This window comes from Centruroides sculpturatus, unplaced genomic scaffold, assembly GCF_000671375.1.
Source record: "Centruroides sculpturatus isolate CEXI.00-Female unplaced genomic scaffold, Cexi_2.0 scaffold1478, whole genome shotgun sequence".
Taxonomy (NCBI): domain Eukaryota; kingdom Metazoa; phylum Arthropoda; class Arachnida; order Scorpiones; family Buthidae; genus Centruroides; species Centruroides sculpturatus.
In genome coordinates this window covers 79,062-106,729 of record NW_019385636.1, presented here as the reverse complement: position 1 = coordinate 106,729, position 27,668 = coordinate 79,062, and the positions used below count along the sequence as shown (strand labels likewise).

At 28.2% G+C, this 27,668-nt stretch overlaps 1 protein-coding gene across 1 annotated transcript in view; it reads left to right on the top strand.

The window, feature by feature from the left end:
* The window catches only part of LOC111640787 (uncharacterized aarF domain-containing protein kinase 5-like), a 39,667-nt gene extending 14,607 nt beyond the window's left edge, over positions 1-25,060 (top strand). Inside the window, exons 4-11 of the mRNA XM_023386847.1 lie at positions 3,066-3,179; positions 3,643-3,774; positions 8,256-8,339; positions 16,991-17,072; positions 22,347-22,520; positions 22,620-22,797; positions 24,425-24,592; positions 24,660-25,060. Coding sequence (XP_023242615.1) covers positions 3,066-3,179; positions 3,643-3,774; positions 8,256-8,339; positions 16,991-17,072; positions 22,347-22,520; positions 22,620-22,797; positions 24,425-24,592; positions 24,660-24,759 — 1,032 coding nt within the window. The 3' untranslated portion in view covers positions 24,760-25,060. The remainder of the gene's footprint in view (positions 1-3,065; positions 3,180-3,642; positions 3,775-8,255; positions 8,340-16,990; positions 17,073-22,346; positions 22,521-22,619; positions 22,798-24,424; positions 24,593-24,659) is intronic.
* The last annotated feature ends 2,608 nt before the right edge of the window (positions 25,061-27,668 follow it).

Genomic DNA, 27,668 nt, shown 5'->3' with positions numbered 1-27,668 from the left:
CCCAGCAACATCAGACATCTTCTGCCCACTCTCTACCTTTGCTATTATACTTTCACCTTTCAAAAATAAAAACTGACACAAAACTTAATGAGTGTCTGCCCGACAGTCTCGCGAATACTATAAAAGAATTGTTTGTCAGAAAATAAAAGGCTGGAATTACAAGGGAGTATTTCAAAGTTTGAGAAATACTATCTGATCAGTATATATCAGGTTGAGCATTGACGTTGACGTCTCCTGTGCTCCAAAAAGTTACCTGAAGAGAAAGGAAAATCAATCGGTATTTGCTATTTCCATCACTTCTTTTTATGTTTGTTCAGTGAAGTGTTCATTATCCGATCACGTTTTCGTTAACCGATCACCCACTGTATTTCAATTCAGTATAGTTAACCGATCACCCACTGTATTTCAATTCACTATAATTAATCAGGTATGAAAAGCTTAGGGCCTTCTGCCTCTAAGCTTTTCATACCTGGTCTTGACTTTCATCTATCTAACTCCGTTCTCGTGATTAAGGAAGGACATGCAGACTGATCAGTGAAAATTTATAGGGTCTATAACTTTTTCAAATTGCAGCCCAATTAATTGCAATTAAAATTTTAATTTGGCAATAGTTCTGATATTTTCATTTATGTATTCCTATTAAAATAAACAAACAAGAATTATTTTTAGTTATTTGTCAAATAAATTTGAAAATAATAAATTAAAAGGAATGATATCAAAACAGTATGAAATAGCAATAAATTTTTATCATTTAACAAATAAAATTAATAATTATGCATAATTTTATTTACAGTTTAGATGCTTTAAGAACTTCTTAATTTGTTATGAGAAGATTTTCATAACAAAAGAAATATTTTTTTGATTACTAAAAGCATCTAATGATAAATCAAGAAACTTCTGAAATTTTATTTACATTTTAACATAAATAAAAATAATATCTACATATAACTGTTTTTATTTTAAAAAAAGACGATTTACTACATACAGTTTACCTCACTAACTCAGACTAATAGGAGATGAAGATTGTCTGACTTTACAAAAGTCCAAGGTAAGTAGGGTGTTTCCTCAGACGATGTGGAAAATGAGAAGATGGATATACCAATATTGTACAGTAATATATTAAGATTGGCTGTATACAGAGTTGTACTGATTTAGTAGGTTATACTGCTGAATTTATTTTTACAGAAAATGAACTAAAAATATTTCATGACAGTATAGTATGTAACAATGTACCAATGTATAGTCTTTAGTAACTTACAGACTATAGTAATATAATGCATGGTATTGCAAAGACTTCTGATTAATTATAACTTTTCTATTGTCAAGACATTTTAAATTATTGTAAAAGTTATTGAAAAAATTTGTCTGAGTTATGCAAAGTTCAAGTTAGCAGTATTTACTGTAATTATTTTCTTATCCTCTGTTATTATAAAACACATTTTCATATGTTTCATAGCCTTTTAACTTCTGTTAAAGCCTAAGCTAAAAATAATTATTTTAATAATATATTAATATTCATTGAAAATCATAAATTTTTTACAGGAAATAAATTGAATACAGATAATTTTCATGTATAGGCAAATAATTAGTTTGCCTGTATATGAAAAGTTTTTTGATTTTTACTTGCATAAGTGGAATTCACCTGAAGAAGAACTGTTTATGACTCGAAAATGTTTTAGAGGAGCTGTTTTTTCATTCTTTTTGTTTTATTTGTGTTGCTGTGGCTTTAGAGACATACTGGAATTCATTGTGATTAATATAATCAATAAGCATAATTACAGTGAACTCCTGATTTGGATCATCTATCAAAACTTGTTTTCAAAACATATTTATCAATGTGTTTCAAAAACAAATTTTAGCTGCATATAATGATTGAGAATAAATACAGTAAAACCTCATTAAGTCAAAGTTTAAGAAGTAAAAAAAAAAATCCCAACTTCAAGTTAATGAGTTTAATACCTAATTATCTCAAATTTTTCTCTGCCCAGAAATTTTTTGTTATCAAGTCATTTCTCAGGAATCAGTTCACAGAATGATTGTATACAGTTTATGGTACTTTTTGAGGATGTTGTCAAAGTAGCCCCTTGTTTTCCAGTCGGAATACTGGTAACACAATGTATAAGCAAAAGAATGTTGATGCAAGGTTATAATGACATAATGTTGTTTTTGGCATAGAGCCATCACGTTTGTTTATCTTAATAGTCTGTATTTACACAGAAAATAGGTTTTGAGTTGAAAGTATCTACCGTTTTGAGTTAATGATACTGTATTATATGGTAAGCCCTATATACATTAACTTGAAGCTGTAGACAGCTTTAAGTTAATGTAATTCAACTTAGTGACATTTTTCTGTGTTTCCTTTTTGAACTTTTGTCATTTTTATTAATAATTTGAGAATATCTTTATCTCTTATTATCTTTGCATTTATTGTATCACAAAAGTATGCAGATATATTAAATGATATGTTTATTGTTAACTATTGAGAATTGGTAATACTGTTTTGTTATAGAAAACAACAAACAAGATATTTCTAATGTAGACCTATATGTTCTACAACAATGTTGCATTAGATCAAAGAGTTTTTTATAAGATCACAGTCTTATAAAAAAATTGAATTTGATAATTTTGTCAAGTGATTTTATTTTACTCATATATCTTTAGAAAAATGTATTACAAAATTTGATACGGTAGAACTTAATGTCAGGCACTTTTTGGCGTGTTGTACAAAATTATTTAACTTATATTTTCCAGAAATTATTTTCCATTAACTGAATAATTACACACACAAAATCAGAAATGGTCAGTTTCCAGAAGGATTGATTTTGTGTTGATTTGTATTAGTATATAGGAGGGATTGTCTATAGCTTTAATTTATTTTTATGCTAATTCAAGCTGTTGTTTTAGATGAAAATTTTCTGGGAAAACAATTTGTATTAGATTTGCATTTCAGAAGCTTCTTTACAAGTTGTCATTGTTTTCTTACAGTTTACTTATTTTAAAGTAACCTACAACTTGTTTAATTCTTATAATAATGTAAATTATTATTATTTTTTGTTTGTTTTTAGGCACAATATATAGATTTACATAAACGCTTTGATGGTGATTGTAATACTATCAATATTCTTTTGAAAATAATTGGAGTAATTCATCCTGATTTTGATTTTACTTGGGCTTTCAATGTAAGTATACATATTTTTAATACTTTTTAGCATTTTAATTTATGTTAATATTAAACTTATTTTGATGGATGATAAATATATTTTTTCATTTAAATAAAAATATTACAAATTTTACATTTACAGATATTAATTATGTTTTTTCATTTCTTTTATTCTCTTTAACCAAGTTAGGTAATTGACTGTTTGGAATTAAATATAGCATTTTGATTTTAATAATACGACTATCTTTTGCTGTTGAAATAAAATAATTAATTAATAAAATATTTCTGCTGGAAGAGGCTGGAACGTTTTTTTATTGTTGTTGTTGTATTCTGAGTTACAAACTCAGAACATATATTGTGGAATTTATTATTTGTTCTGAGTTTGTAAATAAACTTATTTATGTTATTAGATATTTTTAAAATGATTCTCTTTATAGTAGCAATAAACATTGCAGATTTGAACTTTGTGTGTATTTCTTTAGTTATTAAATGAAAATCTAAGACAAGAATTGGACTTCATAAACGAAGGTAAAAATATGGAACGATGTGCATTGGAATTATCACATTTACCATTTGTTCATGTTCCAAAAGTTTATTGGAATTTATCAACTAAGGTAAGTTATAGAAAAGAGTAAATTTTCTTGATTAGAGAAAGTACAATTTATATAAGTAAATTTTCTGGCCAAAATTGATACATGTATAATTTAATTTTTTTCTGAAATCATCATAAAAGTAATTTGATTGGATTAACTGTACTTAATATTCAAATTACTACTATTTAATTTCTCTCCCTAAAGGAATAAGATCTATCTATCTTAGTACTTTAAGAGTGAATAAAGAATTGATACATAATAAAAAATTAAGGACAGAACAATATTAGATTGTTTTATGACTATAACAATAGCACAAGAAATTAGAATATTATTATAATATACCGTATTAGCCCGAATATAACGCAACCCTGAATTTAACGCGACTCCAAAATTTTCATAAAGATATTTAGAAAAAAAATAATACTCATAAAAGAATTCAAAGAAAGTTAAATTCAATCAGATAAGCATTTATTTATGTAATTACAGTAGAGCGTCATTTATCCGAATCAATTGGGGACTGGGGTGGTTCGGATAACTTACTTTTTCGGATAACGAAAAAATATATTAATTTATCCCATGTTGAAATTTTTCTCTGTTGCGTGTCGCTTCGCATTGAATTTTCGTCGATGTTAAGCCTAACGAAGACTATTGTATCGTTAAAAATTATTTTTTTATTTTATACAAACAAAATAAATATATTGAAAAATATAAAAACAATAAAAAATTATACTTCAGATGTTAATTTAGTATCAAAAACGTAAAATATTTGAGTAACCCAAGAAATAGCCGAAGATTGCAGTGCCACAGCACTAGCGAAAATTTAAATTTGCCGACTGGAATGCTTTCGGATAACAGACGTTTCGGATAACCAGCTTTCGGATAAATGACGTTTTACTGTATAGCTAATAACACAGGCAACCTCTGTAGGAAAATGTCCTTGTTTATATTACATTCCATTACTTAAACCCCGAATTTAGTGCGAGTCGATTTTTTAACGGAAAATAAATGGTCGAAAAATATCGCGTTATATTCGGGCTAATACAGTATTATGTAAGATGATATAATAAGCTTTTGTTATTTATTATCATTATCTTTAGAAAATATTGTAATAAAGACAATTTACAATATATATAGACCAAATATTATTTATTATTATTTTATTATATGAAAACATTTTTACTATTTAAGCAAATACAGTAGACTTTTGCTAATCCTACTTCTAAATTATTTGGCTTCCAGCTGTGATATAAATGGAGTGTATCACATGGATGGTTGTCTAGTATGATACCACTTATCAAAACTGAAAGTTCACACACGTGTGAGGTTTCAGTTTTGATTTAGAAGTGTGGAAAGTAATCAACTTGGTATGATGATCTTCAGTTGTGGTTTCAATAAAAACAAGTTACATTATAACTCAATCAGAAATTGGAAATATTAGAGAAGCTAAAGCATGGTTGTTCCCAAAAATCCATTTCTACTTAATACAGTGTCAAACGTTCATCTTTATGTCATAAAAAGTGATAAGAGAATCAACATTGACAGTACACCATCCAAGTGGACAGTGAGTTGGGAAAATGAAAAGTTATGCAAAAAGGTGAGAACAATAAAATTGATAGTGCTGTTTACAAATGGTTCTTACAACAATGCAGTAAAGGACTACCTGAAAATCAAAGAAAAAATAGTGGCATTTAACAAAAAATTTGATGGCAGTAAACTATTTACAACACATGGTAGCTGGCTATCAAACTGGAAGAAAAGACATGGTATGCTGCAGCTAACGGTTGCTGGGAAAAGTCGGTCAGAAAATGAAAAAGATGTGGAAGAGTTTAAAAGAAGCTGAAGAACATGATAAAGGAAGAACTAACTCCTGCTATGGTGTACAAAGATGATGAGACTGTTTTTTTTTTCCAAAATGCTTCCTAGCTGCCATGAACAAAAAGGAAGCTCATGGATATAAACAACAAGTCAGTTGATGTGTGTGTAATGCTGATGGGAGTCAGAAACTTCCCTAGTGGTGATTAGAAAAGCCAACAGTCAGATTTTCAAATTAAATCTCTATTTGATAAATTTGATAAGTAGAAATATAATACATCTCAAAGTCCGATGATGTACCCCTTAAGGACATATCCCGAGATATCTCCAGCAAGTTACATAGCATTACATAAAATGCGGTCCTTAAGGCCATTTTTGAAAATTTTTTTAACTAACATTTTTGAAAATTAAACCAACAAATGGCAAGCAGAGACTGCGGGTTCAAGCCCCTCCCTGGGTCAGTTATTTTCTTCCAGACTGTTTAAAATTATTTATTAAATTATTAAAAATTATAATTATTAATTTAGATAAGAGATGGTGCCTAATGCTTACCTCTATACCAAATTCCTTTGTATTTATTATTTTATTATAGCCATATTATAACCTGATTACTTAGGTGTTTGTTGTTTTATTATTCAGTAGAAATTGGGAAAATAGGTACCTTTGTTTATAGTCAAACCTCTGTTTTTGAATGCCTTGCTTTTTTAAACAAATAATTTTGAACTCATAATTGCACCGGTTGTTGTACAATAACTCTGTTGCTGAACAAATTAATTGGCAAGAACCGGCCACAGATTAGAGAGATAAAAGATAGGAAGTACAGGAAGTTGACTATATTAAAGAAAGCTGATGGCCTGACCAATCAATGACAGGACTACCAATTAGAAGTTAATGATGCTGAGATCACTTCAAATCATTAGATGTCATGACAAGAAACATCAATGACATTGCTATTTAAATTAATTTTCAATGTGCATGCAGGAAAGATACTAATTTCATTTTTTGGTATGTGCCGCAGTTGAATTTAAATGAAATTAATTAATAAAAATCATATTAATTGACATTTATGTAATATAAATGGCATCCAAGAATTCATGTTTAATGGTGCTCAAACAAATTAAATAACAAAAGTTTGTAATGTCTTATTCGATCAAATCAAAAGCCCAGATAATATTCTAACAGTGCATTACATAAATGAAGGGTTTCAGGCCAGACTTTGTGTGGACAATAAAAATAAATGAATCATTATTAAATCAAAAACCCGAAATAATTACTATACATAATGCAAAAATCTATTTATTAGTAAAAGCCTGAATATATACAATCAAGAAATAACATTAGAGAAAAAACTTGCAAAATAAAGATAATTTATCAAAAATCCAAAAAACAAATATATCCAAAACTTTCCCGACAACTGGGGGCTTACAAATTATGCTATAATTATCTTAGAACTATCTCCACAAAAACTGACAAGCAAAATTAGTAAAGTTCATTGTGAAAAAATGACAATGAACTTTACTAATTTGTCTAACCGTCCCCAAAAAGCTATGTGGTCACTGGTACTGGAAAGCCTTTTGTCAATCTCGCTCACTCCTTAGCACTGCCTGATTTGATTCTTCAATTTGCCTCCTTATAGTGCAGTTGGGGTGATGTTACAAGCATATGCCTACTTGACCCTATTTACATACTTAATTGTTAACATTTCATTCATTCTAGTAATTGGTTTTTTTTTAAATTCATGTCATCTCCATTACAAGTAGTTATATAATTTTTTATGGCATTTCCAATGACAATTTGGGGTGGGATATCATTCTTTTAACTTCCTATGGAAGTCTCCTCTCGAGATGTCATTTCTGGGTTGATGATGTCATAAGTTGCCACCAGCAGTTGTCTTAATAAGGTGAGTTAATTTTTGAATTTTGTCCAGGTGAGGTACAGTAGTCTATCCTTAACAAAATGAAATGCCCCAAAATAAATAGAATAAACAAACTAAAATAATCCCAAAAAAAATAGAACAGGTCCAAATCTACTCCTTAGATTTATTATTAAATAAAATTTTTTAATTTTTTTCTCATTAATACACAATTGGTGTTTGGCATTATGTTTAACAGTATTAATTAAACACAAGAACTTTAAATGAACATCTTTTAGAAAGGTAAGGAATACAACTAAAAAGGTAAAAAAACAGGCTTTATTTTGGAGGTCAGGAATGGATTAATCTAGTTTGTATTGTTTCTTATGAGAAAAGTTGTTTTGATTTTAGAACAACTTTTTGGAATGAATTATGTTCAAAAACCAAGGTTTGAGTGTAGTATATACAGATTTATTTTTGTACAAAAGAAAAAATACTTAGAATAAGTTGTTATAAGTAATTACCACAAGTAATTTTTTTTATATCCGATTTCAGAATAATTATTACTTTGTTCAATGTTTAAAAAAGTAATCCTTTGTGTAAATTTTGATAACAATTAATTTTAATTTAATGATTAAAAATATGTTTTTGTGATTTATAATATATTTTACAAAGATAAAAGTAACTTTCTGAAATTCTGAATTAAAAATTGTAATTAATTAAGAAATAATTTTGGATATTAAATATTATAGAAAAATTCAGATTAATAAAAACTTAATACATTTGATTTTAAAATTTGTGAGTATATAAGTAAATTTTAATTAATTTATAATTATAGCGTATATTGACAGCTGAATATATAAATGGTGTAAAACTAGACAATCAGAAGGCAATTAAAAATCTTGGACTTCAACTTGCTGATGTAAGAAATCTTTCTCAATATCTTAAATTAATGTAAATTGAAATATAATGAGTCAAAAGATAAACTAACAGTTTTTTTATATATCTAAAAGCATAATCATCAAAATATATATTGAACTTATATAAATTAAATTAATTGAACAGACTTACTTAAAATACCCAAACTCCAGCAGTAACGTGCAATATTAGCATCAGAACTAAACTTTTCAGAGTTCTTATGCCTCCATATGGATTCAGGTTCTGCAGTCATTTGAATGTAGAACAAATTTTTTTGTTGGACTTATGATGTTTGTATCAAATGTTTTTTTTAAAAAAAGACAAACTTTATGTGCTATTTAAATTTTAACACATATGTTGCTATTGCTTGGTTACTACTAATGACATTTTTGTGGTGTGATATTTTTTATATATTGTATGAAGTTCTTCATGCCTGGGCTAGTGAGTTGCTGTCTTTATAATTGATGGCCGTTTCTTCTCTTGCCACCTTGTAAATTTTGAATTTTTTTTGAGATGCCATATTTGTGTTTTATTTACCTGTGCAGTGTAACAGTTTGGTTTGATCTACATAGGTATGCATGTCTTCTTCCAAGGCTATGGTGGATAAAGTATTGTTTTGTCCCTTTTTTATCGATGTTATGTGCTCTTGGAGACATTGATGTAAGCGTTTTCAAGTGGCCCCCATATATTGCAATTGCTTTCCTGTTCTGTTATCCTGATAAGAGGAGCATTGAAGGCCTGATTAAGCAATATCAAAATAACACCAATAAGAAACCTGCAACTCCACAACAGTACAGAAGCATAATGTACAACAAGCAGCTAGCATATAACTACATGGAGATTGTAAAACACCAATAAAATTGCATTAGCTTACAAAAGAAGCCCAACAATATACAGTATAGGCTACTCTGCAACAGCAAAGATAATATCAACAGATCCAACCTTCTAGAACTGTATGCAGTGCTGATAATGGATAACAGAACAGGAAAGCATTTGCAATATATAGGGCCACTTGAAGACCCTTACATCAATGCGTCCAAGAGCACATAACATTGATTAAAAAAAAGGGACGAGACAACACTGCTTTATCCACCATAGCCATGGAAGAAGATATGCATACATATGTTGATCAAACCAAACTGTTACACTGCACAGATAAAAAAATGCAAATATGGCATTTAGAAAACATCAAAATTTACAATGTGGCAAGGGAAGAAACTGTAATCAACTGCAAAGACAGAAACTCGTTAGCACTAACCAAGCAATAGTAACTTATAAGTGCTAAAATTTAAACAGCATGTGAAGTTTATCTTTTTTTAAAAAATGTTTGATACAAATTTCATCATATGTCCAACAAAAGAAATTTGTTCTACATTCAAATGACTGCAAAACCTGAATATGGAGGCGTAAGAACTCCAAAAATGTTAGTTCTTATGCTGGAGTTTGGGTATTTTAAGTAAGTCTATTGTTTCTCCAGTTAACAGAGGTTACTTATATAAATTAATTAAATCAGTGCTTTTGATTTTCTCAAATTATACTATGTTAAAAGTTTAAGGATGCATTTATTTTTTTCATTTATGTAAATAACTCATAAAACATTTATTTAATTAGACATACTAGGCAGAGCCCATGATGCGGGGTATACAATAATTCGTTACATGTACATTACACAAAAAAATATCATAATCCATCCATTATTACAGAGAAAATTAACATATACATAAATCAAAACAAAAATTATACAAGTATTATTATAAACATCAAAAATAAATATCTGAAAGCCCACTATCCAAATATAAACATATAACATAATAACAAAAAATCATCATGGGGAGAACTATCCAACCAAAAACATCATTATATAAAGAAAAAAAACATTAATTACACCCACCTATAAAAGAAAAATGATTCAATTATCTTATCCAAAATGTGGATAGTCTCCCAACACTTCTTAGCCACAAGCACACTTTTAAGGAAAAAACAAATGCCACCTTTCGGCAAAAAACGAATACTCCAATATGCAAAATGAACAACGATGTACGTCACTCCGTACAAGGGATCATTATATTAGTAATAAGTTTTAAAAAAATTATCCAACGGAATAATAGAAGTTCCAAACATACTTTCCCGAATTTTTTCTAACTTAGAGCATTTAGCAATCACGTGAAAAGCATCCAATATCTGATCATCCTTACAATACATGCAAATTTCTCTGCGATAATTCTATAAAAGAAAAATGATTCAATTATCTTATCCAAAATGTGGATAGTCTCCCCAACTCATAAAACATAAAAACATGATAAGAAAATGTATATTTATTTAATTAATAATATAGATAAATGCTTATTACATGGTTCTCAATAAGTTACTTTGTAATAATGAAAATACCTAAAATTTTTTTCAGAAAGGCAACTAAATTTTAAAAATAGAAAAGTTTCTTGTTTCTTTAAATTAATCTTTGTTTTTTTCTTTTAGAATTTTTAATTGAAGATCAAATTAAACATGTTTTATTATTTATTTTTTTGTATTTTTATAAAGTTTTAAAATTTGTCTGTTTTATTTTCATAGAAAATAAAAATAAATTTACATGCAAATACAAAGTTAATTGATGTGTTATGAAGGCTAGAATTATTCTAACCTTTTTTAATTGTATTATATTTTATTGAATAAATGATTACTTTATATTTTATTCTTTATACAATATGTGAAGTTTTAAAAAGTAAATTTTTTTCACACTTTTAATGTTCTATGTTAGTCTAGCAATGGACTGTTGAACAGATGAGATGGGATTGACTCCCAATGGCCAGCTAGCTTCTGCCATTCAGTCCATGCAGATATGAGGCCCACCAAACTTCTGTTTCACTCAGGAAATGCAGTGAAGCAGAAGCTTGAACAGAATCATCCTCAGGATGATCTCAGCATCAGATTGGAGCTGGCCATTCTATTTGCTTCTTTAGTCAAGCCAAGAATAGAAGGCTGTACACCATCTTTAGTAACATGTATTGGAATGTTTTTCATTTAACATTCCACTTAATTTATTTTTTGACTCATTTTTTTAGACTAATTCATTTATAAACACTTGACTTATTCAATATTTTTTAATGACAGTTTCTGTCTGCACTTTCTTAGAGATCAGAATTTTAAAAAATCTTGGTTAAATCCTAGTACTTTCAGGTCTCTCAGTGCAACTTTAGGGAGTACTAAAATAGATAATAAGATTCTAAACATTTTTGATGAGATTTTATGATTAAATATTACTAATGTTAGAACATTGTTATACTTATCTTTCAAATATTTTTGATTTGTTAAGCATTGAGAACATTTTATATTAAATAACTTTGTAAATTTTTCAAAAAATTGTATTTTTGTTATAAATATAATATAAAAATTATACTTGTTTTTTATAGTCAAGTTATATTGTGAAAAAGTTTGTGACAGTGAAAAGTTTAATATATCATAATTGATATATTTGTTTGACTCTATTATTTGAAAATTATAGTGAAAAGTTTAATATATCATAATTGATATATTTGTTTGACTCTATTATTTGAAAATTATAAAAGTTCATAGCTAAATTCAATTCTGCAAAATTTAAATTTATTTAATAAAGCACAATAAATTAAATTGATGTTTTAATTCATTAACTAAACAATACTGATTATAAGATTATGGACAGAGTGTAAACTTTCATTTAAACTTTGAAGTAGATAAGATGTTTTTACATCAAAATGACACTACATTTTACATGATTAATTAATGAACTAAAACATCCTTTTCACCAGCACTCCAAAAATTCAAGTAAAACAATGCAATATTTTTATATTAGATTAGCATTATTAGATTAGATTAGCATTAGCTAATATAATATAAAATAATTGTAGTGTTTCTAGACTTAGATCTATCCAGGATGAAAACAAAATTCAAATGAGTAACTTTTATATATTTTTACATTTGAATTTTGTGTGTTTAATTAAATGTTGTGTTTAACTTATTTGAACATAGCATTCTAGATTACTTTCAACTTAAAGCAGTTAATAGATTCTATTTCATTTTTGGAAGCCCTCTACTAAGATTGTAATATGATGAAGTGGAAATTTGTGACTGACTAAACAAATAATAAGACATATTTTTAGAAAAATTTCAAGATTTTCATTAATTACGAAATATTAAAAAAATATTTCTCATTCTAAAAGACAAAGAATAGTTAAGACAATAACAGTTCTAGTAAAACTTAAAACCTCAGTTGTAATTTATTACCATATATTTCCACAAATAAGACAATAGTTGAATCATAAGAAATGGCCCCCAAAATTTGGGGTTGTTTTATAGGACAGATACAAAAAAAATTATATTGAAATTTATATAAATTAAAACTATTATAAACAAACTGACAAACAGTAATTATTTACTAGTAGAGAGTAGGGTATGTCCATAAAATAAAATAGCCCATACAACATTTTTGTGAATAGTCAAGGTCATTACCCAAATGCCCGAATCAGTGCAAATGTTTGCAACAATTGCAAGACAGTGCTGCCAGATGCAAGAAAATAAAATTTGTTTGTTCGAAAAATTACAAATAGGACATAATTCCGTATGTGCTATACAGTATTATTATCCAGATGATGATCAATGATCTGAACTAAATTCTTAGGCCGTTGATAGTTTGTGGGTCATCTGATAGGACAGATACAGTGGTACCTTGGTATACATCTGCTTTAGAATATGTCCAATTCGGAATACGTCCTGTTTGGACGAAACAAATTTTGCTTGGTATACGACTTTTGTTCAGTATACGACTTAATTCAATTATACGCGCCATCTATGAACAAGTAGCACTATCGGTATATTAGACCAGACTAGACATTTGCGGTGCCATGGTTTGGTTACTTTGTTAAATTTCTTCTGATTTTAATTTGTAAGTAAAATTTTATTATTTTTATTAATCATGAATTGCAAAAAGGCAAATGAAAAGCAACAGAAAACTTTAAAAAAAATGACTAGAATTACAATGGAACTGAAAAAAGAGATTGTTGAGAAATATGAAGGTGGCATGCGTGTTCGAGATTTAACTATTGCGTACCGTATTCTGAGAACGAAGATATCGACAATCGTGAAAAATAAAGACATTATTAAATCTGCTAACATTGGGAAAGGAGTTAAATCAATTTCTAAACAGAGATTGAAGACATTAGATCATGTTGAGAAATTGCTTTTGCTTTAGATAACTAGAAAACAGTGTGCTAGAGACAGCATATCAAAAGCAATTATTTGCGAGAAAGCTAAAAAGATACATGCTGATCTCATGAAAAATCAAGCAGGAACTAGCCAGGAAAGTGAGGTGTAAAAAGCCAACCATTTTTTTTTTTTTTACATGAGAACAAATTAATCATTTTTACATTACTTCTTATGGGAAAGGTTCCACTGTATATGCTAAAACAATAAAACTTTGATGAAAATTTATACCTCGTCTTATCTGAAGGTCGTCTTATCTGCAGAAATATACGGTATATCTTATTAAACAGATTTTAATTTCTTTGAATTAGATTTAGCTATGAAGTTCTATAATTTTCTGTGCATGAAAATGCAAATATTAAATNTGAAGGCTAGAATTATTCTAACCTTTTTTAATTGTATTATATTTTATTGAATAAATGATTACTTTATATTTTATTCTTTATACAATATGTGAAGTTTTAAAAAGTAAATTTTTTTCACACTTTTAATGTTCTATGTTAGTCTAGCAATGGACTGTTGAACAGATGAGATGGGATTGACTCCCAATGGCCAGCTAGCTTCTGCCATTCAGTCCATGCAGATATGAGGCCCACCAAACTTCTGTTTCACTCAGGAAATGCAGTGAAGCAGAAGCTTGAACAGAATCATCCTCAGGATGATCTCAGCATCAGATTGGAGCTGGCCATTCTATTTGCTTCTTTAGTCAAGCCAAGAATAGAAGGCTGTACACCATCTTTAGTAACATGTATTGGAATGTTTTTCATTTAACATTCCACTTAATTTATTTTTTGACTCATTTTTTTAGACTAATTCATTTATAAACACTTGACTTATTCAATATTTTTTAATGACAGTTTCTGTCTGCACTTTCTTAGAGATCAGAATTTTAAAAAATCTTGGTTAAATCCTAGTACTTTCAGGTCTCTCAGTGCAACTTTAGGGAGTACTAAAATAGATAATAAGATTCTAAACATTTTTGATGAGATTTTATGATTAAATATTACTAATGTTAGAACATTGTTATACTTATCTTTCAAATATTTTTGATTTGTTAAGCATTGAGAACATTTTATATTAAATAACTTTGTAAATTTTTCAAAAAATTGTATTTTTGTTATAAATATAATATAAAAATTATACTTGTTTTTTATAGTCAAGTTATATTGTGAAAAAGTTTGTGACAGTGAAAAGTTTAATATATCATAATTGATATATTTGTTTGACTCTATTATTTGAAAATTATAGTGAAAAGTTTAATATATCATAATTGATATATTTGTTTGACTCTATTATTTGAAAATTATAAAAGTTCATAGCTAAATTCAATTCTGCAAAATTTAAATTTATTTAATAAAGCACAATAAATTAAATTGATGTTTTAATTCATTAACTAAACAATACTGATTATAAGATTATGGACAGAGTGTAAACTTTCATTTAAACTTTGAAGTAGATAAGATGTTTTTACATCAAAATGACACTACATTTTACATGATTAATTAATGAACTAAAACATCCTTTTCACCAGCACTCCAAAAATTCAAGTAAAACAATGCAATATTTTTATATTAGATTAGCATTATTAGATTAGATTAGCATTAGCTAATATAATATAAAATAATTGTAGTGTTTCTAGACTTAGATCTATCCAGGATGAAAACAAAATTCAAATGAGTAACTTTTATATATTTTTACATTTGAATTTTGTGTGTTTAATTAAATGTTGTGTTTAACTTATTTGAACATAGCATTCTAGATTACTTTCAACTTAAAGCAGTTAATAGATTCTATTTCATTTTTGGAAGCCCTCTACTAAGATTGTAATATGATGAAGTGGAAATTTGTGACTGACTAAACAAATAATAAGACATATTTTTAGAAAAATTTCAAGATTTTCATTAATTACGAAATATTAAAAAAATATTTCTCATTCTAAAAGACAAAGAATAGTTAAGACAATAACAGTTCTAGTAAAACTTAAAACCTCAGTTGTAATTTATTACCATATATTTCCACAAATAAGACAATAGTTGAATCATAAGAAATGGCCCCCAAAATTTGGGGTTGTTTTATAGGACAGATACAAAAAAAATTATATTTCAATTTATATAAATTAAAACTATTATAAACAAACTGACAAACAGTAATTATTTACTAGTAGAGAGTAGGGTATGTCCATAAAATAAAATAGCCCATACAACATTTTTGTGAATAGTCAAGGTCATTACCCAAATGCCCGAATCAGTGCAAATGTTTGCAACAATTGCAAGACAGTGCTGCCAGATGCAAGAAAATAAAATTTGTTTGTTCGAAAAATTACAAATAGGACATAATTCCGTATGTGCTATACAGTATTATTATCCAGATGATGATCAATGATCTGAACTAAATTCTTAGGCCGTTGATAGTTTGTGGGTCATCTGATAGGACAGATACAGTGGTACCTTGGTATACATCTGCTTTAGAATATGTCCAATTCGGAATACGTCCTGTTTGGACGAAACAAATTTTGCTTGGTATACGACTTTTGTTCAGTATACGACTTAATTCAATTATACGCGCCATCTATGAACAAGTAGCACTATCGGTATATTAGACCAGACTAGACATTTGCGGTGCCATGGTTTGGTTACTTTGTTAAATTTCTTCTGATTTTAATTTGTAAGTAAAATTTTATTATTTTTATTAATCATGAATTGCAAAAAGGCAAATGAAAAGCAACAGAAAATTTAAAAAAAAATGACTAGAATTACAATGGAACTGAAAAAAGAGATTGTTGAGAAATATGAAGGTGGCATGCGTGTTCGAGATTTAACTATTGCGTACCGTATTCTGAGAACGAAGATATCGACAATCGTGAAAAATAAAGACATTATTAAATCTGCTAACATTGGGAAAGGAGTTAAATCAATTTCTAAACAGAGATTGAAGACATTAGATCATGTTGAGAAATTGCTTTTGCTTTAGATAACTAGAAAACAGTGTGCTAGAGACAGCATATCAAAAGCAATTATTTGCGAGAAAGCTAAAAAGATACATGCTGATCTCATGAAAAATCAAGCAGGAACTAGCCAGGAAAGTGAGGTGTAAAAAGCCAACCATTTTTTTTTTTTTTACATGAGAACAAATTAATCATTTTTACATTACTTCTTATGGGAAAGGTTCCACTGTATATGCTAAAACAATAAAACTTTGATGAAAATTTATACCTCGTCTTATCTGAAGGTCGTCTTATCTGCAGAAATATACGGTATATCTTATTAAACAGATTTTAATTTCTTTGAATTAGATTTAGCTATGAAGTTCTATAATTTTCTGTGCATGAAAATGCAAATATTAAATAATTATATTTTTAATATGTTTAGTTTATATAATAAATATGTAAAAAGTATTCATTGCCATTGTATGATTTAATTTCAGGTTGATGAAAAATTAGTTTTAACATTTGCTGAACAGATTTTTCATACAGGTTTTGTACATGCAGATCCTCATCCAGGAAACAGTAAGTAAAGATATTAGAATGATAGAAATAATCAGCAAAAAGCATTTCAATTTAATTAGAGTTTATAGATATTTTTTCTGAATTCCATAGCTTTTTCCATTATAAAAATTCAATTTAGCTGTAGTATAAATGATTTTAAAATTGTAAAATCTATGATTTTTTAACAAAACATTTACAGTAAATTGAGTTTTCTGATAATAGAACTAAAAAAAAAATTGACTTTTCAAAATAGCTGTTGCAGCTACTTTGAGAAAAACAAGAATCATTAAAAAATGGATATATATTTTAATAGCTGCTCAGAATGACTGCTGAGAATTCTGTATTAACAATAATAGTGTTTCTATTTATAAGCATATTTGAAGTAATTTTATCAAAAATGTTTTATACAGTATAAAAAATTTTTTGAAATTTTTTTTCAGACATTTAACATTAACTATAATTTTAAACAAAACCTTCACAAAAAGAATTAAAATAAATCAAATATAATCAGATTTTTGATGAAATGCAAACAAAATACACTTATTAATATCTCTGTTATATGTAATATACATTATTTCTGAATGTTACATACAGGATAATCATTAAGTCTTTTCTCGATTTACAAACATTTATTGTGCAAACACTATGCTATATAGAAATATATAGTTTTCAGCAAATTATAGTTCACCTCATAAAGTATTTCCTCTAGGTCAACAAATGGAGTCCACCTTATGTTCTCTAGGCCTTTATTGTGGCTTAGAGAACATAAGGTTATTATTCAATTTTTTTAACGTTTCTTCAGGGGCCATTGCTATAGCTTCTGTTATCCTCATTTTCAGAGTTTCTATATCAGCAACATGTATCAAAAATGTCTTTATGGAGTTATGTTAAGGACAAAAAGTCAAGAAAGGTTATCCAGTTACCAAGATGACCATGCTGTTGGTCTATTCTTCCCTATCTATCAGTTAGGAAAAGTTTCATATAGGGTAGGAATTGATGAACAGGTAATCCCAATGTTTGTTGTACCATATTGCTGAAGTAATACATGGGTTCTCAGTAAGCCCAATTGGTGTCTACAGTGGAACCTCGGTTAATGAACTTAATCCATTCCACAACTCTGTTCATTAACCAAAGCAGTTTCTCTCATAGAAATTAATGCAAATACAATTTATCTATTCTAGCTGCAGGTATTTTTTTAATTTTATTTGTAAAATGGGTTTTCTTTGATGAAAATATAGGAAAATGTAGTATCTATCATTACAGCAACAAATATGTAAACTTTATTTAATAAAATAGCACTGTACATACCTTCATTTGTATGGAGCTTAATGCTTGGAAGGGAAATCCCCCTCCATAAAAATTTTGGGTAGCACTGCATTAGGAGATTCTTTGAGTTGAGGTCTCTTTTGATAAGGAACAAGAAAATGGTCTAAAATTGATCGTCTTACTTTCTTAATCAAAATTTTTCGAAAATGCGATATCGCATTGTTGTTCATTAAATTAATGACCCTATTAGCCACAACTTTGTTAGGGTGGTGGTACTTGATAAATTCCTGCACATCGTTCCATTTTCTGCAAATTTCCTTGATCTCAGCACTGGTGATTTCTTCCCTAACCTTCTCTTGAATGCTCTGACGAATGCTTTTCATATAAGACTTTTACGTGTTCTTCCTGCAAGGAAACCAGCTCTTCTGTGGTTAGTTCATCAACTCCTCCACGTTTGCATCATATACCTCTAATCCCAAACTTTTGCCAATGGACACAATTTCATGAGCTTTCTGCATCAAATTCCTGAAAGTTTTGCTCTAGGACACAAGTTTGCCAAAGTTTCCTTCAGGCTGATTGAGAAGTGCAGTGAAAGACCTCACTCCAGGCTTTGTCAATAAGGTTGATACAATGCAGGATGTTAAAATGCACCTTCCAAAAAGCTCTGTTAAGTCGATATCATTGGTAACCTGGAAATACCTGGTGAACAGTGCCTTGGTATACAGTTTTTTAAAATTGGAAATCACTTGCTGATCATTGGTTGCAGTAATGGAGTTGTGTTGGGTGGAAGGAATTTGACCTTGATGAAGTCGTGCTCACTATCCAGATCTTTCTCCAAACTTGGCAGATGTGCTGGGGTATTATCCATTGAGAGAAGACATCTAAGAGGAAGATCCATTTGCTGAAGATAATTTTTGACAGTTGGAGCAAACACTTCTGTGTGCCAATCCATGAATAAAGTCCAAGTTACCCATGCCTTGCTATTTGCCTTCCATTGTACAGGCAGTTTGGACTTTATCACATTATTGCTCTTAAAAGCATGGAGATTTTCAGCATTGTAGACTACAAGTGGCTTGATTTTGAGGTCACCACTTACATTAGTGCAAAATAAAAGAGTGAGTCTTTCCTTCATGGCTTGTGCCCAGGTAGTGCTTTCTCTTCTCGGGTTATGTATGTTTGTCTAGGCATTTTTTTCTAAAAAAGACCAGTCTCTTTGCAATTGAACACTTGATTTGAGACGTATTCTTCACCTTTTACAAACTTTGCAAATTCATCCACAAATGCTTTTGTTGCTTTTTCATCTGAACTTGAAGCTTCCCCTTGCCTTATGACACTGTTAATGCCATTTTATCGACTAAACCTATCAAAAACCACCTTTGGCTTGCTTTAAAGTTCTGTCCATCTGCACTTGCACTGGGTGCCTGGGTCAACAACTCATTTTAGCCTTTTCACAAATCCAAGCTTCACTAACACTGTCTCCAGCAAGTTACTTTTCATTGATCCATATTAGCAGTAGTTTTTTAATTTTAAAACTTTAGATCTTTGTTTTGATATCACATACACTCCTTTAGCCACTTTGGCAGCCTTAAATGCTTCTTTGTTTTTAATAATTGTAGAGATAGTCTATTCTATCACATTATATTCTTTAGCAATGTCAGAAACACGAATGCCATTCTCGTGTTTTGCAATAATTTTTTTTCTTTAATGCTACACTAAAACATTTTCTATTGCCACTATCACTTTTCTCTTTCTTGGGTGCCATATTGATTAAATATATAAATCACAAAACTAAAAAAAGAAGTTTAGCACTTGGAAAAGCAATGCTTACCTCACGCACACCTAACAGCAACTGAAATTTTACACAAAAAAGCGTTAATTCATTATCTGAATTTCATCCGCTATCCGAGACAAAATTTTTGTAAAATAAAAGTTCATTAACCGAGGTTCCACTGTATTTACTTTTTTCAAAATATGAAAGGTGGTCTCATCTGAAAAACAAACATGCGTCAAGTAATCATTGTTTGCATCTTTGCATTACAGATATAATTTGCAAAAGCAGCATGATGTGGGCAATCATCTGGTTCTAAGGCTTATACACTTGGCACACTGTATGCATACAAGTAAAGCCATTTATGGAAAATCCAAGCAATGTGCTCATAGCAACATGTTCATTTGAAGCATGACAAGTTGATTTGTGAGAACTGTGTTGGAAAGCTTTACACTCAGCATCAACAGTTTCTTCATTTGTACTTGTATTTGTACTTGGTCTTCCAGTTCTTTTCAGGTTATCAACACTATCAATCTCTTTAAATTTTATGTACTTTTAATGTTTTTTTACTTTGGTTTTTCAATTATACTATTATCTGAAGCTTTGTTAAACTGTAATTTGTAAATTTGTTTTGTGAAACTGTACAATTGCAGTCACAACTTGGACTATTCATAGTATGGACAAAATTACAGTAAAATGAAACTCCAGGAATCAGTTTTAGGAATCAGGAACCCACCATAGATTTTTTACAATAAATGTTTGTAATCAAGGAAAGACTTTATGACCACCCTATATAATTCTTAAATTTATCAAAAATTAACTTTCCTTCATTATTGTTTTTACTTTTCATTACAAAAGGAAAAAAATTATTTTAAAATTAATAAAAATAATTATATTTCTAAAAATTTTAAAAGATAAAATATAGAATACATTCTCTGAGCTAAAACACTCAATTGGCACCAATTCTGAGGTAACGAATTACGACATTAAACAGTTGACAATAGAAAGGTGTTTATTTTACTTTTTCTTGTACGGTATAAAAGCATCAACATCAAACAAGCATTGTTATCAGCTGATGAGGCCAAAGAAAGAAGACGAAATGCATTTGGATAAAAAGAAGTAAAATAAACGTCTTTTTATTGTTAACTGGCTTAATGTTGTAATTTGTTACTTCAAGATCGGTACTGATAGTGTTTTAGCTTGGAGACTGTAATCTGTATGTCATCTTTTAAAATTTTTAGAAATATAGTTATGTTTATTCATTTTAAGTAAATAGCTGATCCCATTGAATAATTTACTATTAATTAAATTAAAAAAAAAAATTATTTTATTATGCTAGATGGGTTGAAAGTAACTAGGCATTGAGAAATTGCTATAATTTCTATATTTCTAATACAAAAATAATGAATATTGTTTGGCATGAACCATATTAAATTTAAATATGGGTGTATATCTCAAAATTCAATCTAGGCAGTGCCATCCACCGACATGTTTTCCTCAGATCGTGATGTAGCTAAATGGTCATTTCTCTGTGTATCCATAACCAAACCTGTGGTCATTCATTAGCTTCACATGACAATTCTTGATTGCTTCTGGACTGATTGTGGCATGATGTCTCTCAACCAAACACCACCATCTCTGCACAGTAACCACTGATTTCCACAACAATCTTTTCTTGCTCTGAACAATCTTCATAGCACAACAATCTTTTCTTGCTCTGAAAAAATAAGTGGTCAGCCATCTTTTTTGCCACTGCACTTGTGATCTTTCTTGGTCAATGTCCACACTATCAATGTGAGAGTTATAAAATTCCATTGATTGATGTACAGTACATGCATGCACAAATTTTATTATGATAAGTTATTATTTCAAAAATAGCAATTTCTCAATGTTTAGTTACTTTCCACCTACACTACAACATTAATAACTTAAAGACCAATACATAATTTTCACTAGGAATAATTCTGTTGCTCTCTGTTAATAACTTTATTAAGAAGATAATTTAGAACAGTTTTTACTCCAATTTGCCTATTTTTTCATCTAAATAATAATCTAAAGTTCAATTTGCACCTTCACGTCTTGTTTATTATGCCAACATGTTATTTAAATTTTGTTATTGATGTTTTCTTATAAATTCTAAACTTTCTACTCTTGTATTAAATTTTATTTTAATATATTAGTTTATCCAGACATTAAATGTTTCCTTTTTTAATAATATTTTCTTTAATTATATCTATATTTGAATTTGCTTAAATATTTAGTTTATATTAGAAAGGATAAAAAAACTGGAAAAGCTGAAATTGTATTGCTTGACCATGGATTATATGAATATTTGCCTGAGGAAAATCGTCTCTCTCTATGCAAATTATGGAAATCAATTATATTAAATGATCATGTTGGAATGAAAAAACATTGTGAAGAATTAGGTGTTAAAGGTTAGAAATAATCCTTTTAATGATACTGTATTAAAAATCTGTTGTTTCTATAAAAATATTATGATAATACTTAATTTATGTAATTGTATTATATTATAGATTATTATCTTTTCTGTGAAATATTGATGCAGCGTCCATTGGATAGATCAGGTTTCCACATTCCAAATAATTTATCCAGTGAAGATATGCAATATATGAAGAAAATGGCAAAAGAAAAATTTGATAAAATAATGTCTGCTATTAGATCCTTACCATCTTCAATGCTTCTTGTTTTTAGGTATATTATACTTTATTTACTAGTATTAATAAAATTATTTATACAGGTTAAAAATAAAATATATTTTGCTAATTAATATTTTCTTATTAGTTTAGTGAATTCATTTTTATCTAAATTTAATTAATAACAACAAATAACGAGAACTAATAGAATTATAACTGTTTCAATGGACTGAACGTACCACTATTATTTATGTGAATTTTTACTTATAAGAATAGACCAAAGATAAGAAATATAAAATATTGGACAGCTGAATTGCTGATATAGTTAAGGAGTTAGCTTAACTGATCTATGGGACACAAGATTAAACCTGGATAATCAACTCTTGGGTGGCGAACTATCCATGTATCCTTTATCCAGTGGTCAAGATGGCAGTCTACTGCTCTGGGAGATCCAGAATCGTATCTGAACGGGTCAAAAAATCCCCAGAAATTTTTTGGGGATGGTCCATCTGGATATGTTGACTCTGTCCCACTTTTATATTTTTTTACTTAACTACTACCAAATCAAAAATTCCTATATTCTAGAACTATATTCACCTCAGTGTTCTAATTCTTTACATAATCATTGGAAGAACCCAATGATGTACTATTAGATATAGAAAAATTTAACTTAGAAATATTAATGAAAACNATTGTTATTATGTATTATTAACAATATAATATTGTTATAAACAATATTATGTTAGTTTACAGGCTGCCCACAAGTAAATGTGTCAGGTGCTTGTGGAATTTGTCAAGGGACCCATAATTCTTGTGTGCAGTCATGTTACTTTATAGAAGAAAATATATTCAGACACACAAAATTAATGTTTGTAAAAATTTATTATAATGTAATAAAAATTTGAAAATATCACATTTATTTCATGCTTTGAAATAACATTAAAAATACGAAAGTGGTTCACTTTTGAACACATTTTATTACACATATATGGAAGATCTTAATCTATACCATATTCAAAATAAAATGTACTCTTATTACATAATATGTCTTCTTCAACTAACTTTAGTTCTTCCAGCATACAAAGCATTTGTTAAAGTAGTCCTGGAAACCATTTTTTGTAATGGCTTTAAGGGCTTTCATTGCTAATAGGACTTACACCTCTGCTTCTGATTGAAAGAGAAATTGAAGAATGCAGCTTCCATTTTGTGGAAAAGATAAAAGCTTGCAGGAGACAGATTAAGGGAGTAAGGCAGTTGGGAGAAGCATTGTTATGCTTTCTTGATCAGATAAGTAAGACTAGGAACATTCATTATACAGGGGGTACTGTCATGATAAAGGATCCAATTCTATCTCATAAATCAAGCTGCTTTCATCATACAGCTTAACATAGACAGCTGAAAATTTCAACATAACTTTCTTTATAGGCTGATATCCAAGAAGCTATGGATTATTTCTCACCCAAGTTTTGTTTTATACTGGCTTGGTTGAATTTTGATGTAGGATTATTTGTTTAGGCAGATTTCCTATTGGAAATGCATATGGTCCTTTCTTAATATTTTTATTTGATAAATATTACATTACATAAATATCTAAAGTTCATCTACATGTATAACACTGAACTTCATAATGTAATTATTGGTTTTTTGTTAATTATATTTTATTAATGTATTTGTATAAATTTTAGAAACATCAACACTATTCGATCCATAAACAAGCTTCATGGCCATCCAATTGATCGTTATACATTAATGGCTCAAAAAGCAACTAGTGGAGTATTTAAAAGTTCTAAATCTGGATTAACAAAGAAGTTCACAAAGTGGTGGGAACAATTAAGATTTAATTTCAAGTTAAGGTAATTGATGATTATATTTAAATTTACAACTTAAATTTTTCTAATAAATTTAAAATTGATTTTACAGGTGTGAAAGCATAAAGATGAATTTTTTCATTTTATATCTTCGCATTCTTGCATTTATAAATAATTCAGATGCAAATGAAGTAATTGGTTTATTACTTTAAGAAAAAAAATATATCCCTTTTGATGTTATTGAGAATTAATTAACTGATTTATTTAAAATAATTAGTAACAGTTAATTCATTTGTATAACTGTTTATGTGCATTAGATCTTTATTTGTATTTCTTTATCTTATTTTTTAAATATTAGATTATCTTTTCAATTATTTATATTTATCAATAACTTTATATAGGGCATGTAAATCTATAAAATTTTCAATGCTTCCAAACTATGAGGTCTTCTTTTGAGTGCCATGTATGTAATCATAATTCATACATATTTTATAATGTTTGTCTAGTCACGTAATATAATTGTTTAATAAAAATTTTTATTTATTTTCAAATATAGCCTAAAATATGTTTTTATATAGATTTATGAGAGACTTTTTGATTCAAGAATTTTGCAAAATATAGTTCTAGAAAGTTTCATCTGGTACAATAAATTTATGTGCACTTATTTTATAATATTTTTATAAATTTAATATTATGTTTACAATAAAAGAAATTATAGAAACACATTGTAAAATAATAGTACTGTAATAATGTATTTTTACATTTTAAAAAATTTTTATTTGAAGCAGTCTTCAGGTTGTTTAAGGGATGTTCAATGAAAACAGAAATCCTAAACTAATTTGACATTGATGCCCTATGCTGGATACCTCACTTGTTAAGAATGTACTATGCCATTCATTGAAGCAATTACCATACCATGAATGTCTAGGATGCCATGTAAGCTGTCTGCATTGCATTTGCGGTAGTGTCAGTCTTTATCAGAAATGTAGTATGGAAATGAGTAAAGCAGTGAGTTATTACGCACTTACTCATGGCTGAAAGTGTTGGTGTTTGGAAATCTCACCAAAGAATGGTTGAGATAATTTTGTGTGCATGAATGGAGTAAATGGGTTTGTGAATGATGATGCTTGGTCCAGTCAACCACACTATAGATGTGACTATAGATGATGTTGGTCAACATGTACTGTACATGGAATAATCTGTAAAATCAGTACATCACTATAAGAGAGATTGCATTAAAGCTGAATATCAGTTATAGTTCTGATCACATAGTTATCAATCCAATACCATAAAACTTCCATATAACACAGCCTTGAACCACGTGACAACCAAGATATTTGAGCTACTGGTTCAATGAATGGCAAGGTCCATTCTTAACAGCACACCCAGTATCCATCCTGGCACATGGGGGTCAAATTATATTTGTATAAGTGTTCCATTTTTAATTGAGTACCATTTATATAAATAAAACAATATTTTTGAAAATATTTTAAATTTTAAGTGAAATAGATTTAATATAAAATATTAAACAAACCTGAAAAATTAGTTTAGTTAAATTTAAAATTTCATCATTGTAACAACAAAAATTTTTCAACAAAATGTATGTTGCAATCAAATGTAATAAGAACTATTTTATATTGCAACATATCTGTAAATTATTTGTAAATAATAGTTGAAATTTTATATTTAAATAATTAGAGAAAGAAAATATAATTCTGAAGTAGAATTTAATATGATAAATTATGTATTAATGAATATAGATAGGAATTTTGTTTTTGTAATAATGAAGAGTTCTCACAATGATAATTAGAATTGTAAATAGAATGAAAATGTTAATCATTTTGCAGAAGAAAATATGAGTAATTTAGATCTGTCTTTCAGATTCGTATAAATTTTTTAGTATTATATGAGCTTATATTAAAATCATACAACTGAAGCAATCATATCTCAATAGACTAAATTATCATTAAAATATCTATAATTTATACAAAAAAGCTTCAAACTTGGTTGTATATTATAAACTATTATATCTTGAACCTGATTACTATAGAGCAGGGATGGCGAACCTTTTTGTGTTCACGTGCCATATTGTAAGCATACTTAGCTTTAAAGATGTTTATGCATGTCAAAGTTTCAGACTTCAAATAATGATATTTAAAGAAATTAAACGAATATGCTTTAATTAGAATAAATGTAAAAAAGCTGATTGAAAAAAGGATGATCAGGTGATAAACTGAAAAGATGATTGAAAAAGACAGAAATCGTATGATACATTATGTGCCAGATGAATACATACCACAGGTTCACCTTACATACCACAGGTTCACCACCCCTGCTATAGAGTAACAAAATGCTTTTGAAATGAAAGAATTTATAAATGGCCAAATTAAACTAGCATCAGTATTTTTTCAATTGAAAATTATATTATAAACAAAATAATTCAGTTTTTTAAAAGAAATAGTCTTCTTCATGAATAGAAAAATATATTGATATATTGTAATTAGAAAGAAAAATTTATCGTTATTTTTAATTTTTAGATTTTTATGATGACATTCTAACAAATGCTGTAATTGTTCTGTATAATGTTGAAATTGTTCATTTTATGTAAAGACAATTTTACAAAGATAAATTACTGTTAATATTTTTACAAAAATTTTAAAAATAAAATAATAAATTCTTAATAATTTTGTTGTTGTAATTATTGATTTTGTCTCATTAATATATGCAGTTTAAGAATATAAGATGTATGCATGTGTACTCTAAGAGTGTATTAATATATTAAAAGAGTACACATATATTGGTAAAAGAGTACACATATACAAGTATATTGATTATGTAATGTAATATATATTTAATTGTATTATATACATTTTTAATTAATATGATTTTAAAATATTAAGATCAAAATCAGAAAGCATTAAAGCTCTCTACAGAACAGTTTGTATGGGAATCAACAGTAAGATATTTATGCCCAAAAAGAAATTAAAATATGATCTAAGGAATAGCTAAGGAGAAACATATTTAAAAAGGCTTGATTTTTGAATATTTCTACTTTAATTTTCAAAATACTTTATTATATTTTTTCTCATTTATAATTTTATATAACATTTATATAATAATT